This window comes from Onychostoma macrolepis, chromosome 08, assembly GCF_012432095.1.
Source record: "Onychostoma macrolepis isolate SWU-2019 chromosome 08, ASM1243209v1, whole genome shotgun sequence".
Taxonomy (NCBI): domain Eukaryota; kingdom Metazoa; phylum Chordata; class Actinopteri; order Cypriniformes; family Cyprinidae; genus Onychostoma; species Onychostoma macrolepis.
The window spans coordinates 10,344,922-10,370,727 of NC_081162.1; the positions used below are offsets into that span (position 1 = coordinate 10,344,922).

General features: G+C 36.3%; 1 protein-coding gene across 1 annotated transcript; it reads right to left on the bottom strand.

Moving 5' to 3' along the window:
* Window positions 1-15,826: 15,826 nt before the first annotated feature.
* LOC131546081 (rano class II histocompatibility antigen, A beta chain) lies at window positions 15,827-24,052 on the bottom strand. The gene is given in 7 exon segments (XM_058785406.1): window positions 15,827-15,998; window positions 21,261-21,363; window positions 21,420-21,471; window positions 21,474-21,535; window positions 23,021-23,194; window positions 23,329-23,565; window positions 23,974-24,052. Coding segments are annotated over 7 exon segments (879 nt in total).
* Window positions 24,053-25,806: the final 1,754 nt, after the last annotated feature.

Below are 25,806 nucleotides of genomic sequence, written 5' to 3' on the forward strand. Positions count from 1 at the left end.
GGCCTTCTTGGGTCATTCCCACAGTACTCGCTTACTGAGAAGACGCACACACAGACACACACTCCAGTCAAATTAGATTAGAGTCCTCTTCTTTCTCCCTATACTAAAATGCTGGCCTTTTCATTGCAATCGACCCCTGACTCGCCTCTCAGATAACCCAGATCTTCTAACACCAACGCATATAGACAAAGACTATATTTATTACTTTGTAGACACACAAGATGATATACAACTTTAGGTTGATTGCTAAGGTGTTCTGGGTTTTGTTAAAGGCTGGAACACACTACACAACTTTTAAAATCTGAACAGATTTTAAAACACTAGGCGTCATTGATGACTTTGTAAATGGTTACAGAGAAAAACTGGGCATCATACATTAAACAACTGAAGATCACACACTACTTCCAAGTCATTCCGAACACAACAAACTCATGCAGAAACATGCACTTTGTTGCTAGGAGACACATGACAAATGAAAAGTATTAAGCATATTTCATTTTTTTTTTCTTCCAACTGAATGGAATCAAAGTCTGAAGTTAAAAAAAAAAAACACAGTCTGTGGCCATCATCTACTATGAGATTTTCTGTGAAATCTGTCATCTCTGATTGTTCAAAATCTGTAGACTGGCTCTGATTTTTGGAACGCTGACTGTAAATTGGGGAAAAATCTGGGGAAAAAAAGCTGTGCAGTGTATTCTAGCCTTAAGACTGTTGTATGTGGTTACTTATTGACCCTATTGCCTGTATGATATTCTGGGTTGAACCAGCTATATGTTAGTCCGTAATGGGGCAATAAGTTATTTGCGCACCGCTAATTGCTTAGTTGAGACATACATATAATCTAAATATCAGAAGAAATGGATGTAATTAAAAGAGAATAATTTGAATTGCATCAATGAGCTCATGTTTTAACTCACAAACTTGAGGTAAATGATAATGTTCACATTTTCAATCCTTTAAATTTATGAGAAAGAACACTATGTGAATAAATGACTCTTAAATATGAACACAATCTAAACAGAGCACCTCTGTGTACATCGCTGTGTCTTTGTATGCCAAATAAAAATCAATCATAAAATGATTATGTCTTTTTTTTTTTTTTGGTTTTTGAAAATTTTTTACATAAAAAAATACATATTATATTATTTCATGATTAAATATCTTATTTCATTGTTAGGTATCGTATGGTGTTACATGAGTTAATAAACTAAAATGTACAGCATACTGATGTTTTGGAACACAAAAGATATTTTTATGAATTTTGCTAATATTTTGTTGACCATTAATTTTCCATTGTACAGACAAACAAAACAAAATACAGAATAAAAATACTATGATATTAAAATATCATGTTTTTATTCTGTATTTTGTTTTGTTTGTCTTGTTTTATGTTCTTTTATGTTCCACAGAAGAAAGTGAGTAAATTATGACTTTTATTTACTGTCATTAGAAAGGACAGCTGATAATGAAAAAAATTTTTTTTATTTCTCAATAGTGATTGAATGAACTAGTGTGTAAAACTAAAATTCAGGCAAAGGTCTAGAGCAGTGTGTGTCTGTGTGTGTGTTTAAAGGGAGGGGTGTCAGTGAGAATCTGTCCAGCTGTTCATTGTGTCAACCTGTTACTTCCCTTGAGAAAGGAAGTGAGGCGTCTGTGTGTGTATGAGAGAATCTGAGAGCAATCTCTTTATTACTGCCATCACCGCACTTTGTCTCTCATTCTTCACCCTATTCAGCCATGAAACCTCTCGCTAATGCATTTACAACTGGGTGTTTGCAGTGGGCCTCAGCAAAGATTAATGTACATGCTCCCGAGAGAGAGAGCGAGAGCGAGAGCGTCTACACGTGTTTTGACTAACAAAAGCCGAAGGCTGATCCTAAACATCATGTCATAGCCTTTAGAATAAAGCACCCAGAAAGCAGTGCCCGTAAGGGAGCGATTCCCAAATAGCACTATGTTTAATTGCCCAGGTCCGTGGAAGCCTCTGAATACAGGGAGCTGTGAAAAGACCAGTGAATTATGACTATCTCAACAAAGTCAGTGACTGTTTCATCCCGCAGACCTGTGAACCGACTGCCTTTAAAGTCTGATGAAAGAGAGAGCGCAAGTGAGTGAAAAGATAGATTAAAAAGAAGTCCTTTCCCCTAAGCTTCGAGCGCTAAGCAGCTTTCATTTATTCTCTTATGTCCTAAGTAAGACGTTCTGTACTATTACTAAAGGCATTCTGGGAAACTTTCAGTGGAGGACTCAAACTTCACTCGGGTTTGTAGCACTTACGCATAAACAAATTTAATCACTGGCTTCAAGGAGAGTTTTAGCTTGGTTAAAATATCTAATAGGACTCTTCAGTCGACTTAATTTGATGATTTAGAGCCTTCTCGATCCATCTGAGGAAATTACAAATAGAAAGGGCACTTTTGGAGGGTTTATTTTTGGGCCCGAGTATGAGAGACAGAGGGAGGGAAAAGAGAGATGATGAAAGAGTGAGAGCGAGAGAGCTTTGGAAAAGGAAAATCCTCCAGAAAACTTTCCTCTCCATTCATTATAGTGCATGGAAGCCAATTCATGCGGCAGCAAATTGAGATCAAAGTCAAATTAAAGCTGACTCGTTCAAAGGCAGATAAAACTAAGCGAGCCTGCAGCAAAATTTTCTCCATTGATTTCTTCCTCCTTCACTTTCTCCTTCGTTCTAGCGCTCCCCTTCTCCTGTGATCCTTGGGACTTCCTTCTAAGAGGCAAAGGCTTTAAGAAGTCCTGCAGCAGAGTGCTGACATGACTGAACAAACACAACAAAACCCCTAAAAGTTTAGCCTAGCCAAGACAAAGCGCCACAATAATACAACTCATAAAAATTAACGACACACAATAAACTTGAGAAAGCTATGAACTATTTTGAATGGTGATTGAGCTTGGTTCTAAAGCCTAGTAGGCAACATTATAAAGCATTATCAGTTCTCCCAGGTGTCCAAAAAGAAGGAATCTTAAATGTAGGCAAATTCAAAAACTGCATCATATTCTTCAAATGGAATGGAATCTCATAAAAATAAAAAATAAAAATAAAACCAAGGCAAACTGTGTATCCGCACTGAGTGACAGCTTTATTCATTACAGTATGATCGTTCTAGTATTATCATGTTTCTTGCTTTCTGTGTATTCTGTTGCAGTCAATTTCACCCAAAACAGAGACTTTTTTTCTATTGTTCATCACCTTTTCCACTCCATTTTGATTGACAGCTCAGTTCTGATAATTGATCAGCAGTTATTTAAAATTCTCCACAAAGGCATTAATCTCATGCAGTCATGCCTGACAACATAACGTCTAAGTTTTATAGTGGCCAAGATCCACCCATTTGGACAGGGGCTGGTACAGTTTGTTTTGTTAATTTTTACAGGCAGGTAAATGTTGCCAAAACAACAGACCAGCATGCAACCATACCATTAATTTGGCATTAAAATGAATGCAAAGATAATGATATCTTACCATTGTATAATGGCTATTTCAAGCAGCAATTCAGGTGACCCAAACACATTTACTGCAATGTCAGCATCAATACTTTCATGCTGACTGGCATATGCTGCACATATTCCCCATTTAGTGAGGCTACTTCACCTGAGCTTCAATGATAGATGTGAGAAGACATATAACTACATTCTCAGAAATAAAGGTACAAAAGCTGTCACTGGGGCGGTACCTTTTCAAAAGGTACACTTTTGTACCTATTAGGTTCAAATATGTACACTTTAAGTACTAATATGTACATTTAAGGTACCAAAATGGACCCTTTAGGTACAAACATGTACCTTTTGAGAAGGTACCGCCCAAGTGACAGCTTTTGTACCTTTATTTCTGAGAGTGTAATAAAATGGGATCACTTGAGAATCCTTTCGCAATGGGTTGGCCAAGCTTGGAAAATGATACTTTTTCCGATATCCTATAGATAAACACCTGAAAGCATCTCTTTTATGTTTAACTACAAACTAAATTCTTACACATCTTTTATTCTTTTTAACCTGTGACCTTCACAAACTTAAATATAGCATTTAGCTGCTTATGTGATGCACTCATTGCCACAGCACAGTCTTTGTTAAACGTTAAAGACCACAACAAACTAGCCTTCTGAAAATCCTCTAAAAGTCAGCCAATCAGATTTCCACTTATGATTTTTTGAAAGTGTTTCCAATTTAGTGTGCCATATGCATTAGAAACATCATAGGAACAGCGAACTGTATATAAACGGCTAGGGAGACTTGAGGAAAGAAACAAAGGCAATGCGAAAGAAACAACTACATTTTATTGTAAATTGCTTCACCTGTCCATCACATTAAACAGTTAAAAACTCCATTAATACGAATCTGCAGAACAAACTAATCTGAATGGTTGTTCAGGCCTTGGCTAATATATGGGATATTCTGCAATAGAAAATGTGCTCAAAAATATTGTTACAATAGGCTAAACTATACATTAATTTTGTGGAAGTATATTGAGGAGGCACGGTCCTCAGGCATTTACATATAACGGCCTTATTTTAACTCAAAGAGATTTCTTTCAGAGGAACTGTGTGGGATAAGATGGGGGGACGTGATATTTTCATTCATGTGTTGTCTTTTCACCCGAGGTTCGGCGTTTCCTTTCATGCAGCCACATGTGGAGCGTCTCTTCCTCTGAAGTTGTGTTTGGATTAGGCAGGACAGGAGGAAGGGAACTCGCACATTTTGCCTGGAACTCTGTGTTTGCCTGAACCTCTCACAGAAATTCAACAATTCCACACACACCATGAGAGGAAGGGAATGGAACAAAAAATACATGACATGAGCATTGGAGTCATCATGGGTGGTGTAAAGAGACAGAAAGAGGGAAACCAGAAAACGAGTCATGACAGAGGGCTAACAAAGAAGGAAAATTATTTGGGCAAAAGGAGATATATTAATTTATTATGAAAGGTATTTGACCCCCTCATATTTCTTCAAGACAAATCATGTTCATTCAGTGCAACATGAAAGGATATTTTGAATGATGTACTGGCTGCTCTTTTCTGTGCAATTACAATGAATGGGACTGGAGCTTTCAAGCTTCCAAAAGGATGTATCATAAAAGTGGTCCATATGACTCATGCTCTACATTTTAAAGTCTTCTGAAGTCATTCAATAGCTTTTTGTGAGGAACAGGCTGAAATGTAAGCTGTCAATCACTGGACATCTTGACATCCATCCTAGTAGACAAGAGAAGTAATAATGTCCGATTCATGAACAAGTCAAATCTTTTCAATCACTTGGTTGTAGTGGTTCACAAAAATGATCTGAATGATTTGTCCACAAATTGTACTGATTCAGTTCTCAAGCTCAAGGATCTAGTCACAGTAGTTCTTGAGATAATGTTTAGGTAACACTTTACAATAGGTTCATTAGTTAACAACATTAGTAAACATGAACTAAGAATGAACAATACTTCTACAGCATTTACTAATGCATTATTAAAATCACAAGTTGTGTTTAACATTAGGTAATGCACTGTGAACTAACATGAATAAACAATGAACAACTGTATTTTCATTAACTAACATTAACAAAGATGACTAAATAGTGTAATAAATGCATTGCTAACATTGTTTGTTCATGTTAGTTAATACATTAATGTTAACAAATGACACCTTATTGTTAAGTGTTACCGTTTGGAAAATGATCAGTGAACGTTGATAAAAATTGGTCTGTTCTCTACACAAATCTGTCATATCACTTGAAATAAAGCACACAAATAAAGCACACATATGGAGCTATTTTTTTACATTTAGAAGCTAATTGCATGGGAAAGAGCAACAATAACAAAACATCTTTTGGGTTCTACAGAAGAAGGAAAGTCATGCAGGTCTGGAACGACACAAAGGTAAGTAAAATGATCAAAGAAATTTTATTTTTTGGTGAATTATCCCTTTAAATGTGATTGAAAATTTAAAATAAATACTACCCAGAAGGCAGCTTATCTTCCAGGAAAATACAAAACAGAAAAAGCTCTTTCATTAAATGAAATGGGCACTTATGTGCAATTAGGTGTAGATCACACCAAGAACTGAGAAAGGGATTTCAGTGTGTATGTTTGAGAGCTGCTGGCACGTTGGACAGCATTACCTGCAGAGGTATGAGGACAAGCCGGAACAGTCAAGTCTTTAATGCTAATCAGTGGTTGCGTCTGGGAAAACTCAATGTTTATCAGCATTTCTGCAGCTCCAGTTGTCACAGAAAGAAAGGCTTCTAAACTACCTATACTTTTCTGTCTGTAATTTGTACTTGACAAATGATGGAGTAGAACATTTCACATGTATAATTCTTAGTACAAGTATTCAGTACCCACCTTTTTTACTTCTTTCACTATACACAATATGTTTTTCTTTAATTATGTAACAAACAAATCACAATGTGTTTCAGACAACTATCAAGGTTACTTTTTCAGCATTTATCCAGAAAACTAACATCTGCACTGTAACTAAATTACAGTTCAAAGGCTTCGTTTACAGTAAAAGTGTTTGCCTCAAGTCTCAAAGAGAGCATGCACACACACACACACACACACTAAGAAACCTTACACATGGAGGAACATGTCAAGGACTTAACACCTGGACAAGCTGAAAGGAACAGAGGAAAATGCCTTTTAATCTGTCCAAGATATGGTTTCATAGCTGTGAGCACTTACCTCATCTTTGCCTATCCGACTCCCTTCTGACACTCTCCTGCACGCAAAGATTACTGTACCCATGCACATTCCTCCAGCTCTTATATCAAAACAGCCTCAAATCACCTGCCACTCTCACACACAGACACACATAACACACACAGTAGGAAAAGCCTGTGGCCCTTTTCCCATTCCTCGAGAAAGAAAAGGCCCTGAAATCATGACACCAGAGGGGCTGAGATATTTAAACTATTTCCGAAGACAAATCAAATCAAAGACATTCTTCATTTGGTAAGTACACATACGAGAAAATAAGATCAGATATACAGTATATATTATTTCAATGCTACTCCTGGACATGATTAAATCGAGAGGAAATGGAGACATTATTTAATGTCTCCTGAGAAAAAAGACCCCAGTTACATTATATCTACTGTATTTAAAGTTTCAGAAGATATCTCAACATTGTCACAAACTGAGCTTTGTCATTATTTACAAATCAATCAAACATTTCTCATCAAATTGTTTCAAAAACAAAATAAGGATTTTTAATTGGGACATTTAATTGACCATTACCCTATCATGCGTAAGTTAATAAACAAACAAATAAAAACAAATGAAGGATAAAAAATAAATAAATACAAACATGCATGCATGCATACATACAGTGAAAACGGACTGTGAGATTAATACTTGATTTAGGAGCTCAAGGTAAGAGTGTTTCTATTCAAAGATCTGTATACTATCCATTAAAGCCTAATTTCTTATTCACATAAAATGAAATATGAAATCTACAAGGGATGTGCCTGAAGCTGAATACCTGAATATTGGTGAGTTTGTGAAGCTAATAACTTTGTTAATGAATATGTGCTTGGTCCGACGTGAAACATGTTTCTTTCTTGCTCATTCTTCAAGCAGGTTGCATGCAGCATGTATGACATCCAGTTCTATCCAAATATAGTTACCAAAACCATATCATTTTGTCATTGAAGCTGATGCATATAAAATGTCTACGCTAGATTATAGTTTACCCAGATGGTCCATTTTATAATTCATTTTTAAGAGAACTTGATAGGCCTACCTAAATGAAACTAACATAAAAGTCTCTCTTAGAAGTCTCTCTGAGCTATATCAATTTCCTCTGTATTCCCAATGTGTATCCTTTACATCAAAATACAGTTAGCAGTCAGGGCTGAATCCTGCTCTGAGGCAGTCAAAAGCGGGCGGTCCCAAAATATTCTACAGGCTTGATATATAAAAAAAAATTATATGATATAGTTTGAAGTGAGAACAGAGTCAGACAACACCCCTCTTCCTCTCTGTTTGTGCTCAAACGTCAGCGCATCACACGCTGACATGCGTCAGAAAACAGGGTCAGGTACGTCTTTCAAACGCAGTCTCTTTGAGACACTGATCTTTTGGGAAATGCTGCTCTCAAAAGTATTTGATTAAACATAGTGCGGAGAAAAGACACACTCCGCTGTTTTAATCCTCTTTCTTTTGCCCTCCATTTCTCTCGCATCCCCTCCTCTCACTGCGAAAGTGATTAGAGGGAACATTCTTGTGCCTGACACACAAACACCTTTTGTAGGGGCCCTTTGAGTGTCACATTGAAGCTTTCTAGCGAAGCCACTGACTTGAATGAAAGGAAAGGTGGGTGCAATCGATATACAAATGCAGTGAAAGAGGAATGAAGAGAGAGAGAGAAAAAATAGAGACGTTGTAACTTTGACTTTGTGTGTGTTTATATCTGCTGTCCTTAGAGTGTCTTTTATGTATATTGTCTTTATATATCTGTATAAGTGTGCGTACTCTGCAGAAAGACACACAGTGCTTCTACATGCACTTTAAAAGTTCACTTTCACTTTGACTATATATATGACTGCATTTATATTTAAAATGTAATTTATTCCTGTGATGGCAACGCTGAGGTTTCATCAGTCATTCTTCAGTGTCACATGATCCTTTAGAAATCATTCTAACATGGTGATTTGCTGCTCAAGAAACATTTCTTATTATTACAGATGTTGAAAACAGTTGTGCCACTTAATACATACATACATACATATATATATGCAAAAACCCACATTGATTATAACCATGCATATTAATTTATTGAATGTGCTTTGATATCTAGATTAGGTAGGAAAAATTTCATTCCTTTTCGAAAACCATAATACTTCATTATTAAATGTCTAAGATAATTAAAAATGTTTGCATTAAAAAAAATATAGCTCTTTTATACCAAGTTTTCTTGAGGATAAAGAGCGCTAGGCATGTTGTAATGTTAGCACGTCTGTAAAAGAAGCTCTCTGGCTTTGCCTCTTGCATGATTGCACCCAATTATGATTCTGTTTCATCTTGCTGCAGATGTTAGGCAGAAATGGGGCTTAAAAGAAGAGGGGCGCCGGCTGAGGGGTGTCAACAGGCCCTCCGTCAAACCCTCTTTGAGGCCAGTGTCAGGTGCTTTGATTGGCGGGCCTTCGTGAGGAGAGATTCTCTTCTCATCTGTCCGGAGAGCGTGACAGGTGAGTGCCACATCAAATATGGCTGAATGGAGAGAAGTATAGTGATCCTTCACAGCAGAGAGCTAGATGACACATGTTTGTGCCAAGGTGAGGGACAACGACCTTGGTGTCGCTTTCTTTCACATAGTCTCTGTTTGGTGAGGGTTCGGGCTCTTTAATGAAGCCGCATTTGCTCGCACGAGTGAGAGGAATAATCCTTTTTACTGCTTCTCCAAGACAGTTCAAACAGCAAGTGCTCAGCAGACAGTAGTCCAGACAAAGTGAGGCCATAAAAGAGAAGCCTTTCTTATCAAGTCAAACAACTATTGGTTCCCATTTTACTGCTTTTTTTTTTTAAAGCAGCTTAGCCTTCAAAGTATTAGTCTGAAGTGAGTGCAACTATCATTAAAAACACATCTGTATACAAACATTTGTTCACTTTTTAAAAGCCATGTTTTCAAATGCATTAATCAACGTATGAAACAAAATATCAAACCTTTCAATAACCTCTGGAAAAAGGTTATGCTGATTTTTTTATTCTTTTTTCAGAACTAACTTCACTTAGCCATACACATTTAGTGCGAGGGAACACAACTTTTTTTAATGCTAGGACCCGCTTGATATAATTACCTTTGAGACCACCACAAACTTTTTAGAGAGAAATATGAGAAGAATGCTGCACTATTTAGAGCAGACATTTCATAACGCTTATGGAAATCTAGTCTCAGCCTCAGGCGTCATGCCCATGGACCGTTGTCTGAACGTCTGATGCATATGGCACACAAAAGTGGAAACACTTCAGGAGTTTCAAAGTCGTCGTCGGATTGGTTGAATTATACAGGATTTCCGGGAGACATGTGTGTCGCGTTCTTTAACATTCCACCTGGAAACAAAGAGGCCGTGGCGCCAAACCCCCTTACAAAAGAAGAAAGCCTAAAGGCTGGATTTTCAAAAGTATGTGAAATATTTAAAGTTCAAGGCATAGAATCTTTAAAATACATCCGAGAGTTTTACACATCGGTCTGTTATTTTGGCGACATTTCCACACCCTGAAACGTGACGCTGAATGAAACGAACTGTGATTGGTTGTTTGACATGTCGGTCAAACAGCCTCATGGGCTGGCCTTGGCCGATGAAAGTTGCCATGGATTCCAGACCTTCAGCCGTCAGTCTGAAGGTCTGGCTACGTGAGACTAATGGAAATCTATCAATGGGACTAAACATGAACAAAAATACAGGTTAAAAGAATATATTTTGCTTTCTCAATATATTTTAGCAAGTAAGATTAGCTTAAAGTCTATTGAAAAAATAATGGACTGATATGAAACACAAAATTCACTGAGTCAAATGCTGATTCAGTAGATGCTCTGATAGATGCGGTAAGTTCAATCAGAAGCATTTGTAACCCCGGACCACAAAACCAGTCATAACTCGCTCAGGTATATTTGTAGCAATAGCCAACAATACATTGTATGGGTCAAAATTATATTTTTTTCTTTTATGCCAAAAATCATTAGGATATTAAGTAAAGATCATGTTCCATGAAGATATTTTGTCAATTTCCTACTATAAATATATCAAAACTTAATTTTTGATTAGTAATATGCATTGTTAAGAACTTCATTTGGACAACTTTAAAGGTGATTTTCTCAATATTTAGATTTTTTTTGCACGCTCAGATTCCAGTTTTCCAAATAGTTGTATCTCGGCCAAATATTGTCCGATCCTAACAAAGCATACTGTATATCAATGGGAATCTTATTTATTCAGCTTTCAGATGGTGTGTTAATCTCAATTTAAAAAAAATTACCCTTATGACTGGTTTTGTCTTACAGGGTCACATTTGTCAGATTGATTCAAACCGATAACTTTTGAACGAGTCTTTTGAACAATTTCTTAAAAGAACTGATTCATACGAGTAATTTTTTTGGTGAATTGGAGTATATGCAGGTTGCACAAATCCATGCTATCTGTTCAAATGTGCAGAATGTGACAAGAGTCGACGCTGAAAACCAGTGCAGGAAACCCTGCTGTGATATGCAATAAACTTGTGGTGAATCATGTCAGACAGGTAATGCCCACCAACGAACATAGTAACTGAATTTGTAAACTTCAAATTCAGTTTCAGTTCTGAATGAACCTGTTAGCTTTGCATCCAAATGGTGTAGTTAAAGCATCTACCAACAGTGGCTAAAACATGCTAACCAGCAAAACCACAGACACACAGATGTTTTAGCAACAGTAATCGCATGTGTTGTTCATCACATTAACTATGGGCAAAGTTTCACAAACAGTAATAGAAATGTCATCACTTTGAATAGCATCTTATGTTTTATAATTTATTATTTCTATAAACATTCATCATTTAAAATGCCTTTTTGTGAAAAATAAAGCAATAAAACGTTCACAAACAAACAGAATTTTTTCTCTTCATTTTGAATAGTATAATGTTTTATAATTTATAATTTCTTTAAACTTATTCAAACCTTTATCAATTAAAAAGTACTTTTTGTCAAATTATTTGCTTGCAAAATATGCTTGTGCTGTGCATACATTACAAGTGCGACTTAGTAGTCCAAATATGTTTTGGTTCCGCAGTATATCTCAACATGTAAACTGCTCACATCAGATTAGTCTCTTATATGTAACTAAGCCGGAAGGTCAAAATGTCAGTCCTTTCCACACAGCTGTATCTTTAAATGGTTGAGTGGTTTCCATTATCACCTTTCATTTTGTGTATCCCATACATCTATTCTTCCTCTGATCTCTTAAGTGCTGTCATTAACAATATCACACACACACACACACACACACACACAAATACATTCAGCTTCAATGCTGCAGGCCATTGAGGCTCTTCAAGCTAATTAAGCTGTTTAGATTCCTTTGCTGTGTTTTTTGAATGTTTGACTCTTTGCATAAATGAAAAATACTTTGGAGACATGATAAGAAGCCCAAATGTGTCTGAGCACATTTCTCTTAAAACAGCAGATGATTTTCTTACCTCCTGAGTCAGTAGAAAACTAAATGCTTTCCTGAGAGCAACAATATGGCTATAAAACAATATGAAAACAATTGAACAATTTGCCAGTAATCAGTCCTTTTTGAACCACTATGGAATTAGTTTCATTGTTTAGTGGGCCCTTATCAAAAGCATATTATAATGATAAGAGATTTTCTGAAATTTCATATCTAATTGGTGTCAAGTTTAGCTTCTAATGGGGAAAAATTTTGCATATTGTAATTATGGTGTGTTTTGAGGTTTTTGTCTCGCTGTCCCCAATGACTCACATCAGAGGATTAAAGCTCAAAGTGAATGAAATTCTGTTTAGTTTAAAGATATGATATTTATTTCTCATTTTTTCTACAACAAAGGCAAGAAAGTTTCTAAATGCTGCTGTTTATCAGGCATGCAAATGTTTTCTGAGAAAGCATGGACCAGACACACACACAAAGACACACATAATTTTGTCCCGCTCTCATGGAACAAAGCACAGCTTCTGTGGCTCTTTGCCATGCACACAAAAAGACTTGGCCCTAGTCAAGAAAAACTGCACTCTTTTTTAATATCTGGAGCCTTGTTAAAGACTCACTAGGGGAAAGTCACTGCGGAGACCAACAAGGCATCTGTTATGTTCTTTGTATTCTTATTTTTCACAAAGGGGGGAGGAAATTATGCCATGGACAATAGAGATGGTGCAAAATACCTCTCTTCTGTTTGAACAAACTGTAAAACAGTTAAAGTGGAAATTCGTAGGATTGCTTTGATGCCATTTAATCATTGTGTAACCGTTTGGTACAACTACTTATGTTCACATTGCAATGCACATAAAAGTTTATAAAAATATTGTTTAATTGTAATAGTTGATGTACAGTGGCTACACAAAGTGTAGACGATTATGCATCAGGATTAGTTGACAATCTGCGCATCTGCAAACAAATGATTCCAGAGCTGTTCTACAAAATAACTTCATGTTTGCCATTTGCAATGATGTTTACCAGCTGGACATTGCATTGTAAAATATTTGCTTGTAAATTGTGCTTATCTTACAATTGCTTTGATAGTTTGTTTTCTAGTAGTTCACTGACATTCGTAAATGTTGCTTAAGTGTCCTAATACTTATTTCATTGCTCAGTTAGAGAAAGAAATGTATAAAAATATTTGGAATATGGATCAAAGACATGAAGCTACCAGCTTCTGAAGGGTTAAATGAAGTTGTGGGGGCTGTGATCCACTGTTCATAGTACATTAACAATTGGCAAACTGATGTCTTCATGCTGAAACAACTATTCAGGCAGTCAGAAAGTAGACTGCAGATAAAAAGTTTCACACACACACATTTGTCTGGTCTCTTTCGCGCTCTCTCTTTCCTCCTTCTGTCCTCAGTAGACACAGAAGCAGGAAGGAAGTTTTGGCCAGCCATTCACTGCATGGCTTTAGCCGGCTCTTTCATGTCTTTGTAGTTTTATTAGTGTTGTCATTAGGGGCTTTATGGCTGGTGTTTACCCCTTTTTAAGAGCGGCTGTATTTAGAGGAGGTGTGATATGATGTCTGTGTTGATTGGGCTTTTTTGAATGAGCATCTGTCCCTCTGAGCACCATAAACACTCAAGCCCTCTCCCAAAGGGAACATATACACTGTATTTGCCTTTAGGGTAGAGATCCCCTGAAGAGAATGGAGCAGTCTAAAAACAGTCTGTCAATAAAAATGACATTTTAAACTCATCAAATAGTTACATAAAAAGTGATGAAAGGGATTCAGTCGGTTATTACTGCAAAATAAAACCATTCAGGATGATACAAAACCTCTTTGAGTGACTTTAAACATACCAAAAAAGAAATAAATGGACATTAAATATTGATTTAAAATCATGAGAAAGAGTTTATAGCGAGAAAGTACCAGACGTGAAATATGTTTGAAACCAGTATCATTGAGATACTATTATAGTTATTGAATTTGTTTTCATTTGTATAGTTTCCTTTTTCATTTTTAAATTTTAGTTGACAATTTAGTGATTTGTCATTTTTATTAGTTTTAGTTTTTTCCCATATATATATAAAAATTAATTTTTACTTCAGTTTTAGTTTTGGTTATTTTAATACATAAAGTTAAACTAAATGGAAATGAGAAATGGGAAATTAAAAGAATTTTAAGTTTTTAAATATTTTAAGTAACAAAACGTTTTTAATTTTTTTTTATTTTTATGGTTTTAGTTTTATTCAACTATAATTGTCATGTGTATGTTCTGTTTAGTTTCCCTTAGTTGCCCTTATTTGGTCTTCCTGTTCCTGTCCTCGTTATAGTTCATTAGTTTCCACCTGTGTTTGTTAATTATCCCATTAGTTCCTTTTGTTTGGTTCAGTATAGCCTGCCTTTCCCCAGTTTCTTTGTCTTGTCTTGTGTTGTGTGAAGAGGTTGTGTTTGCGTTTCCTGTGTGGATTTATTAAAAGGCTCTGTTCATTTGACTACCTGACTCCTTCGTGCTCCATTGAGCTTCTTGCCCCAACAACCTGTGACAATAATAACCCTGATAAGTTGGCATGGAAAATGGTTAATTATAAAATTTAGAGGTCATTTTAAAATATATGACATCAGAATTGCACGACTGACCATGTAATACTTCATAATTTTTACTCATATGTCAAAGTTATTGTGTTGAAAACTACAGTGCATATAATATATATATATCACAAATTAATTCAAATAATATTTTATTACAAATAATGGGAGAGTTGAATGGTTGAAGCATTCAAACAGTGTTTTTATGAGATCAATAGCCCAACTAAAATGATACCAATGTGCATGTATCTCCTCCTATATAACTGGTCCAAAAGCTGTGAATGCGGAGTGTGTGTGAATGTGCAATTATGTGTGTGTTTGTAAGCCATCACCCTTTCGTGCCCTCTCGCTCCCAATAACCACAAGCAGCACAAAGAGAAACGCTAGCCGAGAGCCAGCAGGGGCACCGCGGCTGTCATTACAGCCCGGCCACGGAGAGCAAATACCAGGCCCTAGCAACCTGCGGGAGGGGAGCGAGGAAAGAGAAGAGGAAGAAAGAGACAGAGAAAGGAGCGAGGCGAGTTAGCTTAGTAGTACCATAGTGAATGACCCCAACGTGACTCCTCAGCTTCTCAACAATCACGCTCAGCCAGCTGGAGATGAGGTGTCGAGGGGGCCCCTCAGGGAACCCCTGGCCGAATTTACTGCCGACTCAGAGACCTGTGAATGAAACCCAATCAGCTCAGGTTCCTGCTCAGCATGAGCCCCGGACAAGGAGTAAAAAAGAAGCGCGCAGGACTTAGCACTAATGCGGCCATAGCTGCCATAAAGAGCCTGCGGAGGCCCTTTCTCACTCTCAGACAAACAGCCTCTGCATTTTTATTGTCATTCTCTCTTAGTTCTCTTCCTATTTGCTTTGCCCAAAAGTCAATTCATCACCACTTCTTGTTAATTTACTGCTGTTTGCTCCAATGCTAAACTGAAAGCGAGAGAAAGTAAGGAGATGGGTGAGTGTGAGAGAGGAGGAGGAGATTTCTGAAGAGGGGAGGACGAAGGAGAAAAGGAGAGAAGAAGGAAAGGAGGTTGGGGGAATATAGAGGGAAGCAGCTGTCTATTTAAAGCAGGTTGCAGCGATGCTCAGAGCTACCCCGCTGATCAATTAGCATATCTGAATCCTTGCACTGCACGAGGTTCCCGCGCTAGCACGCTGCTAGGTGGCACTTCTGAGGGAGGCGGCTTTTGAATGCGCACACAGGAATCCAGCAAACGCTCCGTGTTCCCGACCGTTTGAACAGCCACAAAAATGACTTGAAGTTCCAACTCCAAACTGAAGGGAAAAAGAAAAAGAAAAAGTTTCACTTTTTCTTCTTTTTTTTGGATATAGAGAGGGAGGACAGACGAATTTACTTGTTTTTCTTTTCTGTACTTGATGTTTAATAATTCACTGTGATGTTTCTCCCGCTCTACAGAATTCTTTGGGGTGAGGGATCCAGAAGAACAGACAGATTTTTCCTCTGAACTGTCACCAAAGGGTTAAACTCGCTGTTTGATTGATTTCTACTGTACCAATTGTCTATAAGCTCACAGGATTCCTAATTATAATGAATGTGAGAGAGTGGGAACGTACAAAAGTTCAAATCTGGTGAACTCTGACCTTTTATAGAAAATTTAACCTAAGGAGACTCAAAACATCACAGATTGACCTGTTGACTCAATACAAAGAATAAACTTGCATACATTTATCAATGGTTATATTAATAATAGAGATAATATATAGTAGATAATACCGTATAGTTTACCATTTTTAATTATTTTGTGAATCATACAGCCATATACTGATATATATATATTTATGTGTGTGTGTGTGTGTGTATATAAATGCTAATTTATATTATATTTAGATTTACATCCAAAAGTTAATTATGCCATAACACCAAAAGTGCTAATTTGCATGACTTTTTAAATCAAATTTCTGTAAGGACATTTTGAATCGCCTAACCTGTTAAGCTTACATGTACTTGTACGATTGTGGATAATTATCCCAATCAAATGTCTGCTTATTGCTAATGAGCCTTACCATCCACAACAAATATCCCCCATAGCCGTCCCCCTCCATCAAAACGATAAAACCCTGAGTCTACGAACACGCTGGAAAATCCCTTTCAGGTTTCATAAGGAATACATGCTAACGCTAACACAGCAACAGTGCGTCTAATGTCTCAGACTTCACCCTGAGGGTATGTCACCATTCAGATCAAGGCAAATCAACAACAGCGATGATGGCAGTGCGTTCCCTCCCACATGGTTTAGAAAGTGAAATGATAGCGATGGTTTGTTGCTCTATTGAGCGCCTCAGTCTTCACAAAGGCTCAGACGAACCCAAAAACAACCTTCCATGTCAGACTGCCGAAGCATATAGACCATATTTGGGAAAAAGCAGGTCAAGTTTTTCTTCTCCCTCTCTCTCGCTTGTTTTCCCTTTCTCCGTTTTTTCAGGATAGCCTTGAAGTTGGTCTCCCATCAGTCACAAAGCATGGTTCTATTGACGGGATCCAGGGAGGGTATTGACGGTTCCATAATTTGGGCAGGGGAACACAAAAAAGCCCTGCCTCCCGCTGTGCACAGCATGCCACTGCAGGCAGCGGGAGCTTCACATTTTATTAGCCTGGGAGAGCAGCCCCACTGCAAATAAAGCACATTCAGCCAGCCACTGATCTCTGTCACAAAAACAATACCATCATAGCATACCGCTCGCTCTTTCTCTCCATCATACGCGTATATACGGGCACATGCGAACGCTCAGTGTAACTCTTTCTCCCTTTATCAGTCATTCAGTCTTTTACTTTCCCTTCAACTCGCTCTTTCTGAACACCACCTCGTTCCAACTTTCTCAACATTTCTCTCTCTGTCGCCCCCCTTTCACTCTTCATAGTGTCTCTTTCATTCGGTCCCCACAGTTGGACACTTCACACTTGGAGGTATAGCAGCTCAATGAACAGGCTACAAATGAGCTGATTCAAAAGAGCTCGACCTAATGAAAAAAAAAACACATATATATTAGATTAGCCCTCCACCTGCTCCATTCTGTGTGCATGTGTCTTTATGTATATTAGTATCGTGGAGAAACTTTGGAGAGCAGCACACATTTCAAGTTACAGATATAGTTTGACCATAAATGAAAAGTTTAAGACCTCTATGACATTCTTTCTTCTAACACCACCTCGTGGTGGATCATTTTGATATGTAACTGTTTTTAAGTGTCTCTAGTCTGTTTGTGTTGTAATAATTTGTGATGAAACTGATGTATTGCTGCCCATTTTGGCCAGGACACTCCTGCGAAAGAGATTTTTAATCTCAGAGAGTCTTTTCTGGTTAAATATAGGTTAAATAAATAAACACTAAAATGAGATATTTTGAATAATGTGCCAGTCACCCTCCCGAATGCAATTACAATGAACAGGGATTAGCTTTCTAGCTTAAAAAAGAACACTAAAGAATCATTAAAGTGGTCAATTTTGCTGTAAAAGAGTTAGTTACCAAAACAGACTACATTCAAACTTCTCTTATGACCACATACACATATTTACGAAAGTGAAGAGAAGCCCAGATGACCCTATAATTGCCATCTACCCCTAAAAAAGAAGTAAGCTTAATTATATTGCTGAATGTGCATTTGAATTGGCCTTTAAATTTTAAAAGTATATTTAAAAAACTGTACTTGTAGATAAAGTTGTTATTTCTTAACACACTTTTAAAAATTCACTTTGTAATAATCTCAAATTAAATGTTTTTAATGAAATTTATGTATTAGGAAACTCGTCTAACTGCATTTAATATAAAATTTAAACTATAGTGCATTTTCATTTAAATGTCTGAAAGCATTAAATTCAGTTCACATGTAATTATATTCTTTTAAAATAAATCACTTCCATAATACATATGCTAAGGTGTACGTAAAGACTCCCACATCCATGCACAGAGGGCAGGGGTCTGCATTTTTACACCACGTGGTGTCCTGCAAGACTACTGATAGTAAAAAGATCCACAGAGGATAACTGTCTGTCTAAGTTACCATGTTTACCATTGTTTTACTATTGCAAGAGACAACTGAACATAAAGCTGAATTGTAAATGACAGATTGCCAATATTTGTCTTTAAAGTGTTAAACTTAGAAATATGAAGAAAGATTTAGTGTTTCACACTATGCTGTAAACCCTGTATATATAGAGAGTAAACACATCTTGTTGCATCAGCACGAGGATAACAAAAAAGTTGTGCAACTTGCAGACTCACTGACAAATACTGACTGCTAACAATCTGGCTTATGCATCAATGAATCAATGAAAACTAAACTGATCTGCCTCATGGAACAAAGACAGACGTGACTGGTTGTAATGATGTGTGGTATAACACATACACACAGCACATATATAACACAAAACCTCACAGTCCTCTCATTCTAACTCAAAAGGAGTAACATCATTTTAAGGATGGATAAACAGATGAAAGTGCAATTTCAGTGAGTGAAAGTGTTACAGAAACAAAGCAAACAGCCACTGAAAACACATACACACAATGAATTAATAGTGTTTTCCAAAACTCTTCCTCCCTCTCTGCCTTTGTCAACTCTATCCAATTCATTGGTGGTTTGAAATATATTTAAATAAAATCTGCAGATGCTTTTTTTTTGTTCCATTACACGGAACTCTCTTTAATCTAGCCGCACTCAAAAAGCTATTCAAACATCTTACATAAATTATGCTCTCAGTATTAAAATCAAAGGCCAACGCCACCAGTCCCAGGGCGGTGGGAGAAAACTTTTGATGGACAGAAGGAGAGAAAGGCAAACTTATGATAAGCATATGTCACACTTTTTTTTAAAGCCTCACTTAGCCTATAGATTTGCCTGCTATTAGCTCAACATCAAAACAATCTGATGATTCCTATAGCCTATACCTATACTCTTGAATAGCAATAATTAATGACACTCTTTTTCTCTGTTAATGGAAATGTTAGTCATCAGTATTCCTGTTCTTAAAGTGTACTGATCAAAGAGCCAAGCAAAAAGTACAGTACAGTAGCCTACTCTGGATTCAAAACATGATCTGGTTTAATCAAAAACAAGTTGTGTGTTTGGCTTTTAAGGTCATCCACTGACAAAGATTATAATTTTTATTGCTTATGTGATTGATAAGGGCATTTGTAAGGATAAATAGGATGCAATAAATAAAGTTTGTCTAATTTTGTCCCACCTAAAGTAAAGGGTGACTAGTGTATGTGTACTAAGGGTGTTTTTATTACTTCCTCTTTTTAGCTAAGCTTATTCAAAAAATAAACATGGGGCACATTATCTTTCAAACAGACTGCAATATGCAGCATTATCAAGTCAAATTATGAAGTCGATCTATGAAGTCATTGTCAGGTCAAACTGTCTCCCAACTGTTTATCTTAATTCAGATAAAAACTTGTTTAGGCCTACAGCTACTATGATTTTAATAGAAATGCAATTAAAACATCTGCATTTATGATAAAACATGTACACCTCTTAAATGAACTTATACTTTGAATGACTTTGAATGAAACATGATCATATTCCACCATGGCTAAAATTTTGTGGTCAGTAAGATTTTTTTTTCTTTTAAGAAATCTAATTTACTTTTATTCAGCAATGATGCATTAAATTGATCAAAAGTGACAGAAAACACATTTATAATGTTACAAAAGATTTCTATTTTCAATAAATGCATGCAGTGCTTTGTATTTTGAACTTTGTATTCGTCCTGAAGAAAATACATCATGTTTTCCACAAAAATTTTAAGCAGCACTGCTGTTATATAAAGATAATAATAAATGATAATAAATAATAAGAAGCATTTCTTGAGCAGCAAGTCAGCATATTTAAATGATTTCTGATGGATCATGAGACACTGAAGACTGGAGTAATGATGCTGAAAATTCTGCTTTGCATCACAGAAATAAATTACATTTTAAAAGATATCTAAATAGAAAAGAGTTCTTTTAAATTGAAATATTATTTTACAATATTACTGTTTTACCATATTTTTAACCGAGTAAACACATTGAGCATAAGAAACTTCTTTCAAAAATACTTAAAGATCTTAAGAGACTGAAGAATGATAGGGCACAAACAAAGCTTTGAAATAGTGATCACAAACTTAATACAACAAACCATTTTTAGCTGTGATCTATCAATATGTGACTGTTCATTTGCATTGTAATATGATTCAGTAGTTGACTATCATTGCTCATTTTTACTGTAGTAAACAATCCATAGTATAAAGACGATCAGTTTGTCTGAAGATCTTTAGAAGTTTAAAGCATTTTTTCTTTTTGTAATGCTAAGATCTCAGTCTGTAGCTCACTGTCCATCTTGTTGAGACCCCTGGAAACACTTAGGATTCATGTGTGAGAATGTTTTGCAACACACTGCTCCTCAGTGCTGCTCATTGCTTGCAGAAGTAGGAAACGGGCTGTCTGTAAAAGTGTATCACCAGCAATAAACAACATCTCAATCTATGTTACTGACAGAAAAGGATGATGTTTCTTTATCACTGCGCATAACACTAACCTGTGTGCTTTTTTTTTTTTGTAGCAGATCAAACCTACATCTGCAATAACAACCCCAGTAATGAGTTTATTCCTGTCAAAATCTTCCAGAGAAGGAAGACATTCTGCCAATTTCAGTGAAGTTTTCTTAACACTTTAATTCCACCATAACTGATCTTACCCCAATAATAGATCATGGGTTTATGGGAGCTGGCGTGCTCCACCACGTGACACAGGAGGAGATCTTCCCTCCACGTTTGGGGAAGTATTCCAGGTGGGAGTAGATTTGATAGTAGCCTGCCAGTCTCCATCAGCTTTCATCTTTGCATCATCTCTCATCCACATCAGTTTGATGGGTTTGGGGTAGAAGTCATAGGCACAAGTCTAATACAAGCAGTTATAACTAATGCATATGTAAAGATCCTAAATGAAGAGACAGCAACCAGAGTAGATAAGAAAAGTGTACTAAAATGAAATGCTAACCATAGCTTTCTCCAGGTATAGACCAGTAAGTAGACTGTAAAGAGCAATGGTGGCATAGTTAACTGCAGCTACTTGGGTTTGCGATGCTTTTGGGAAACGCAAACAAGCAGGCCAAAATCCAGTTTCACAGTGGTATGTAAAACAATGAATGTCATAAAGGTAATAAGGCACAGTCAAAATAAAGGTGACAGGGACCTCTGGTGGTTAACTTGTGCAATAGTGAATCACTTTACTGACTCTCTCGTTCGAGCTCGTTCATCAAAATGAACGAATCTTTAAGTCATTTCGTTCATTTAAGTGGCTTTAAATGTTATACTTTTAACAGCCAGAATGCCCGAACACATCCACCTACGCAGTCTTGATCGTATTCTGAATTAAGAAATCATCATAATGCATCCAAAGATAACTTACAGAGGACATAAACAATTACTTCACCTTCCGAGTCGTTCATTCATTTGTCACGTGACAGACGCAATGAACAGATCGTTCATGAAATGAGAGAAAAAAAAGTGTAGGCTACTTAGCAAATTACATTTTTTTATTCATATTTTTGCCCAACAGTTTCACAGTAAAGCTTGTGTTGTCATTTTTATTGTTTAATGTAATCCTTTTCAGACGACATATGTAACATCTAAATTCTAAAATCTTTCAGTTATCATAAGCCCTTCAACAACCTCAAACGAGAACATGAGGTGTTTGTATTTATTATTTAGACTACATCTAATTCCTTTTTACACAAATGTCACAAATTATTGTGTCTGTGCAAATGTTGAGATTAAGGAGCCCAGCATTGCCAAACGAAAAAAGAAGAAGAAGAAGAAAAAAGTAAATACTAGAAAATATATTGTTGTCTTGCTATGCACAGATCCCATGCAAATCTGCATTGCAAACCCTATATCAAAAATACCGCATCTTCCACCTGTTTATAGCCTAGATCAGATCTGCTTCATAAACTGACAGTTAGATCAATTAAAAATGTGTTATTAATTTCCTATCTCTAGTTTGTTTGTTTGTTGTTTATTGTGCTTTGAAATTAATGTTTTTAAAGTTTATTGATTAATACTGGTTGACCATTTTTTTTTATTTTTGGTTTTACTCAAACATTGTACTTTTTCATGTTTGAGTAATAATAAGCCTTAAAAAAAAACAAGCCTAGTGTCTGGTATAGCCTATAAAATGAATGTATGATTGTTATAATGGGTGTATAAGACACAGTCAATATGGGTGACAGTGACCTCTGGTGGTTAACTTGTGGAACATCAGTCTCAAAGCATTGATGAAGTGGGAGTGGATTTAAGCAGTCTCCATTAGCCATCTCCTCAATGGACGTCACATCAGCTGCCATTTCTTTATCATTTCTCATCCATGTCAGTTTAATGGGTTTGGGGTAGAAGTCATAGGCACTGCACACCAGCATAGCTTTCTGATTCACATATTCCAACCGGATAATGACTTCTGGTTGTACTGCAAAATCTAGACCAGATGTCTTATTTATGTCAAACCAAAATACAAAAGTTTTGAAACTAATAAAATAATATATTCTGTCTTTAATATTAATAATGTAGTGAATAAGGAACTGTTTTACTTGTCATCCTTGAAAAAGAGACAATTAATTATTTTGCATTGGTTCAGCGCAAATTCTGTTTGTGCAAGTAAAATCTTGTTTTTATTATAGTCCTCTGCCAATTTCTTCCCAAATTCGGTTTTACCAATAGCTTTATCCTCAGTACTGTTGTATCTCAGATATTCTATCATGTTGCAGGTGACTGAGAAGATAAATTCAATGTTTTGTTGAGAGTCAGGTACTCGACACTGAATTTGGACATATCCGTAAAGTCCATGCACTGGACAACAGAAAAAGGAAAGATAAGGTTAAACAGCATTTTGACATAAAAAAACAAAACAAAAACAAAGATTGACTGATACAAATAATTCTCAATAATAAATCAAATATCTTGTTTTTATAACAATTTTCATTAAAACAAGATATATTATTGTAATAAACTTGTCAGAAAGAGACATAGTGAATGAGAATTTGATGATTTTGTGATTTGGTAAAGTTTGCTATAGTAAGTCCTTTGAATATTACAGTAGTAAGGAAATCGTTCAAAAATTACATCACAATTTAGCTTGACATGTGTTTAGTTGCTAACACAAGATGATTAGTGTCGTTAAATTCATTTAAAATATTTAATATTGAGAATTCTAAATCACCTGAACACAAAGGTATATTGTAGGAAAAATCATCCTACCTGTTTCAAATAAAGCAGACAAAAACACTACCACAAGATTGTACTGCATTTTTGCATTACAGTCTGGGCACAGTAACATTACGCCTGGTTATGATAATCACATCTGTGATATCATTACAATACACACCTCTTAGTCTGTTACTCAGAATATATCAAACCAGAATATCCAGTTTATGACTGACCACAGTGCCACACTAAATTATAATACAGGTGCAAGGATCCAGAAGTTCTATGGTCGAATTCACTTCTGTGAACAAACATGCTTGAAACATTTTTTTAAATTTCCTATGTTCTACATATTGAAGGCCAGAGAAAGTGAACATTTTCCACACTTCTCAATTAATGATGTGTTTTTATAATTAACTTTATTAATTATAGTTTTTCTGATATGTATAATAAATATTATTGTTAGTATAAAATTATAGTATTAAAACCCAAGGACCAGATATGATGAACAAAGACCAGGAGTCAGAGATGAGATCAATTAAAGAAAAATGTACTGAAGAAAATAGCTTGCAGTTACATCAGCAGAAGTCAGCTTCAACACTAAGTAAACTCTTGAGTAAACTCTCAATAAAACAGTAGTTATACTCTAGCAGAGGTCACTGTCATTACTTAGGTAAACAGGATTCTGGTTGGTCGAAGCATAGATAAACTTGAAAATCTCCACACATGGACATAAGCATATCTTCAGTGATTATTTAGGTGACAAGCAATCCGAGGTCAGACGCAATAGGTCTCTCCAGAGGCGTATATCTGCCACCCATGTGTCGGGTGATAGAAGAGGTCCATATTGGGTGCCGTTTACGAATCTCCCTGGAGACCAGTCCTGTACACACACACACACACACACACACACACACAGAGAGAGAATACGCAACTTCTTCAAGGCTGTGTTGTTCAAACCCAAGCTCTAATCCGAAACTTTCCACAAACATCCAGATATGAAGTCCTTTTTCAATATTCTTTTCTATTTTCTAATGTTTAAGTTAAGTTAAGTTGTGACGTATTGCCTTGCTCCAGCACCCGGGGAGCAATTAGGGGTTCGGTGCCTTGCTCAAGGGCACCTTAGTCATGGTATCAAAGGTGGAGAGAGTGCTGTTCATTCACAATCCCCACCTTCAATTCCTGCCGGCGCGAGAATCGAACCAGCAGGTTACCAGCCAGGTTACCAGCCCGACTCCCTAACCATTAGGCCATGACTACCCCTAAAGATGAAGAATAAATAAATGCTTGTGTCATGTAGATGAGAGACCTAATGAGCTTTATGACCTATAAGCTCATAAATGTATATGTTTTGACGTGTTGGGCGCTTTTCTCAAACCAAGGAGAGAGTACATTCCAGTGTAAGACATGTAATTCTATACTTCAAGTTTCACATGGGGAAGTTCTTCAAATCATTTAAAATTTCCAATAATAATATTAATTAAAAACTTAATAAACCACTCTAAAGGATATATATCGAATTCCAGATAATATTCCAGAATCCACCCCTTCAGTTTTGACATCTAAAACCCATTTGCTTTGAACATTAACACTGTCAGTTCAATAAATATCCAAACATTTTGGGATACATTACAAATGCAGAGAAGTAGGATTAAATATGGTTATTATAAAAAAACTGAAGTTTAAATGTAGTGATACAACTGAAACGTCTTTCAGAACCTCCCTGGATTTCAGGGACATTTTTGAAAATTTACCAGAAAACTTCTCAATCTCTTAATAAACCACTTTAAAGGATATATATTGAAGCAGCAGTGGATTCCAGAATTCACCCTTTGCAACCCTATATTTACCATTGTAAGTATCACAATCACAGGGAATCACAATCTT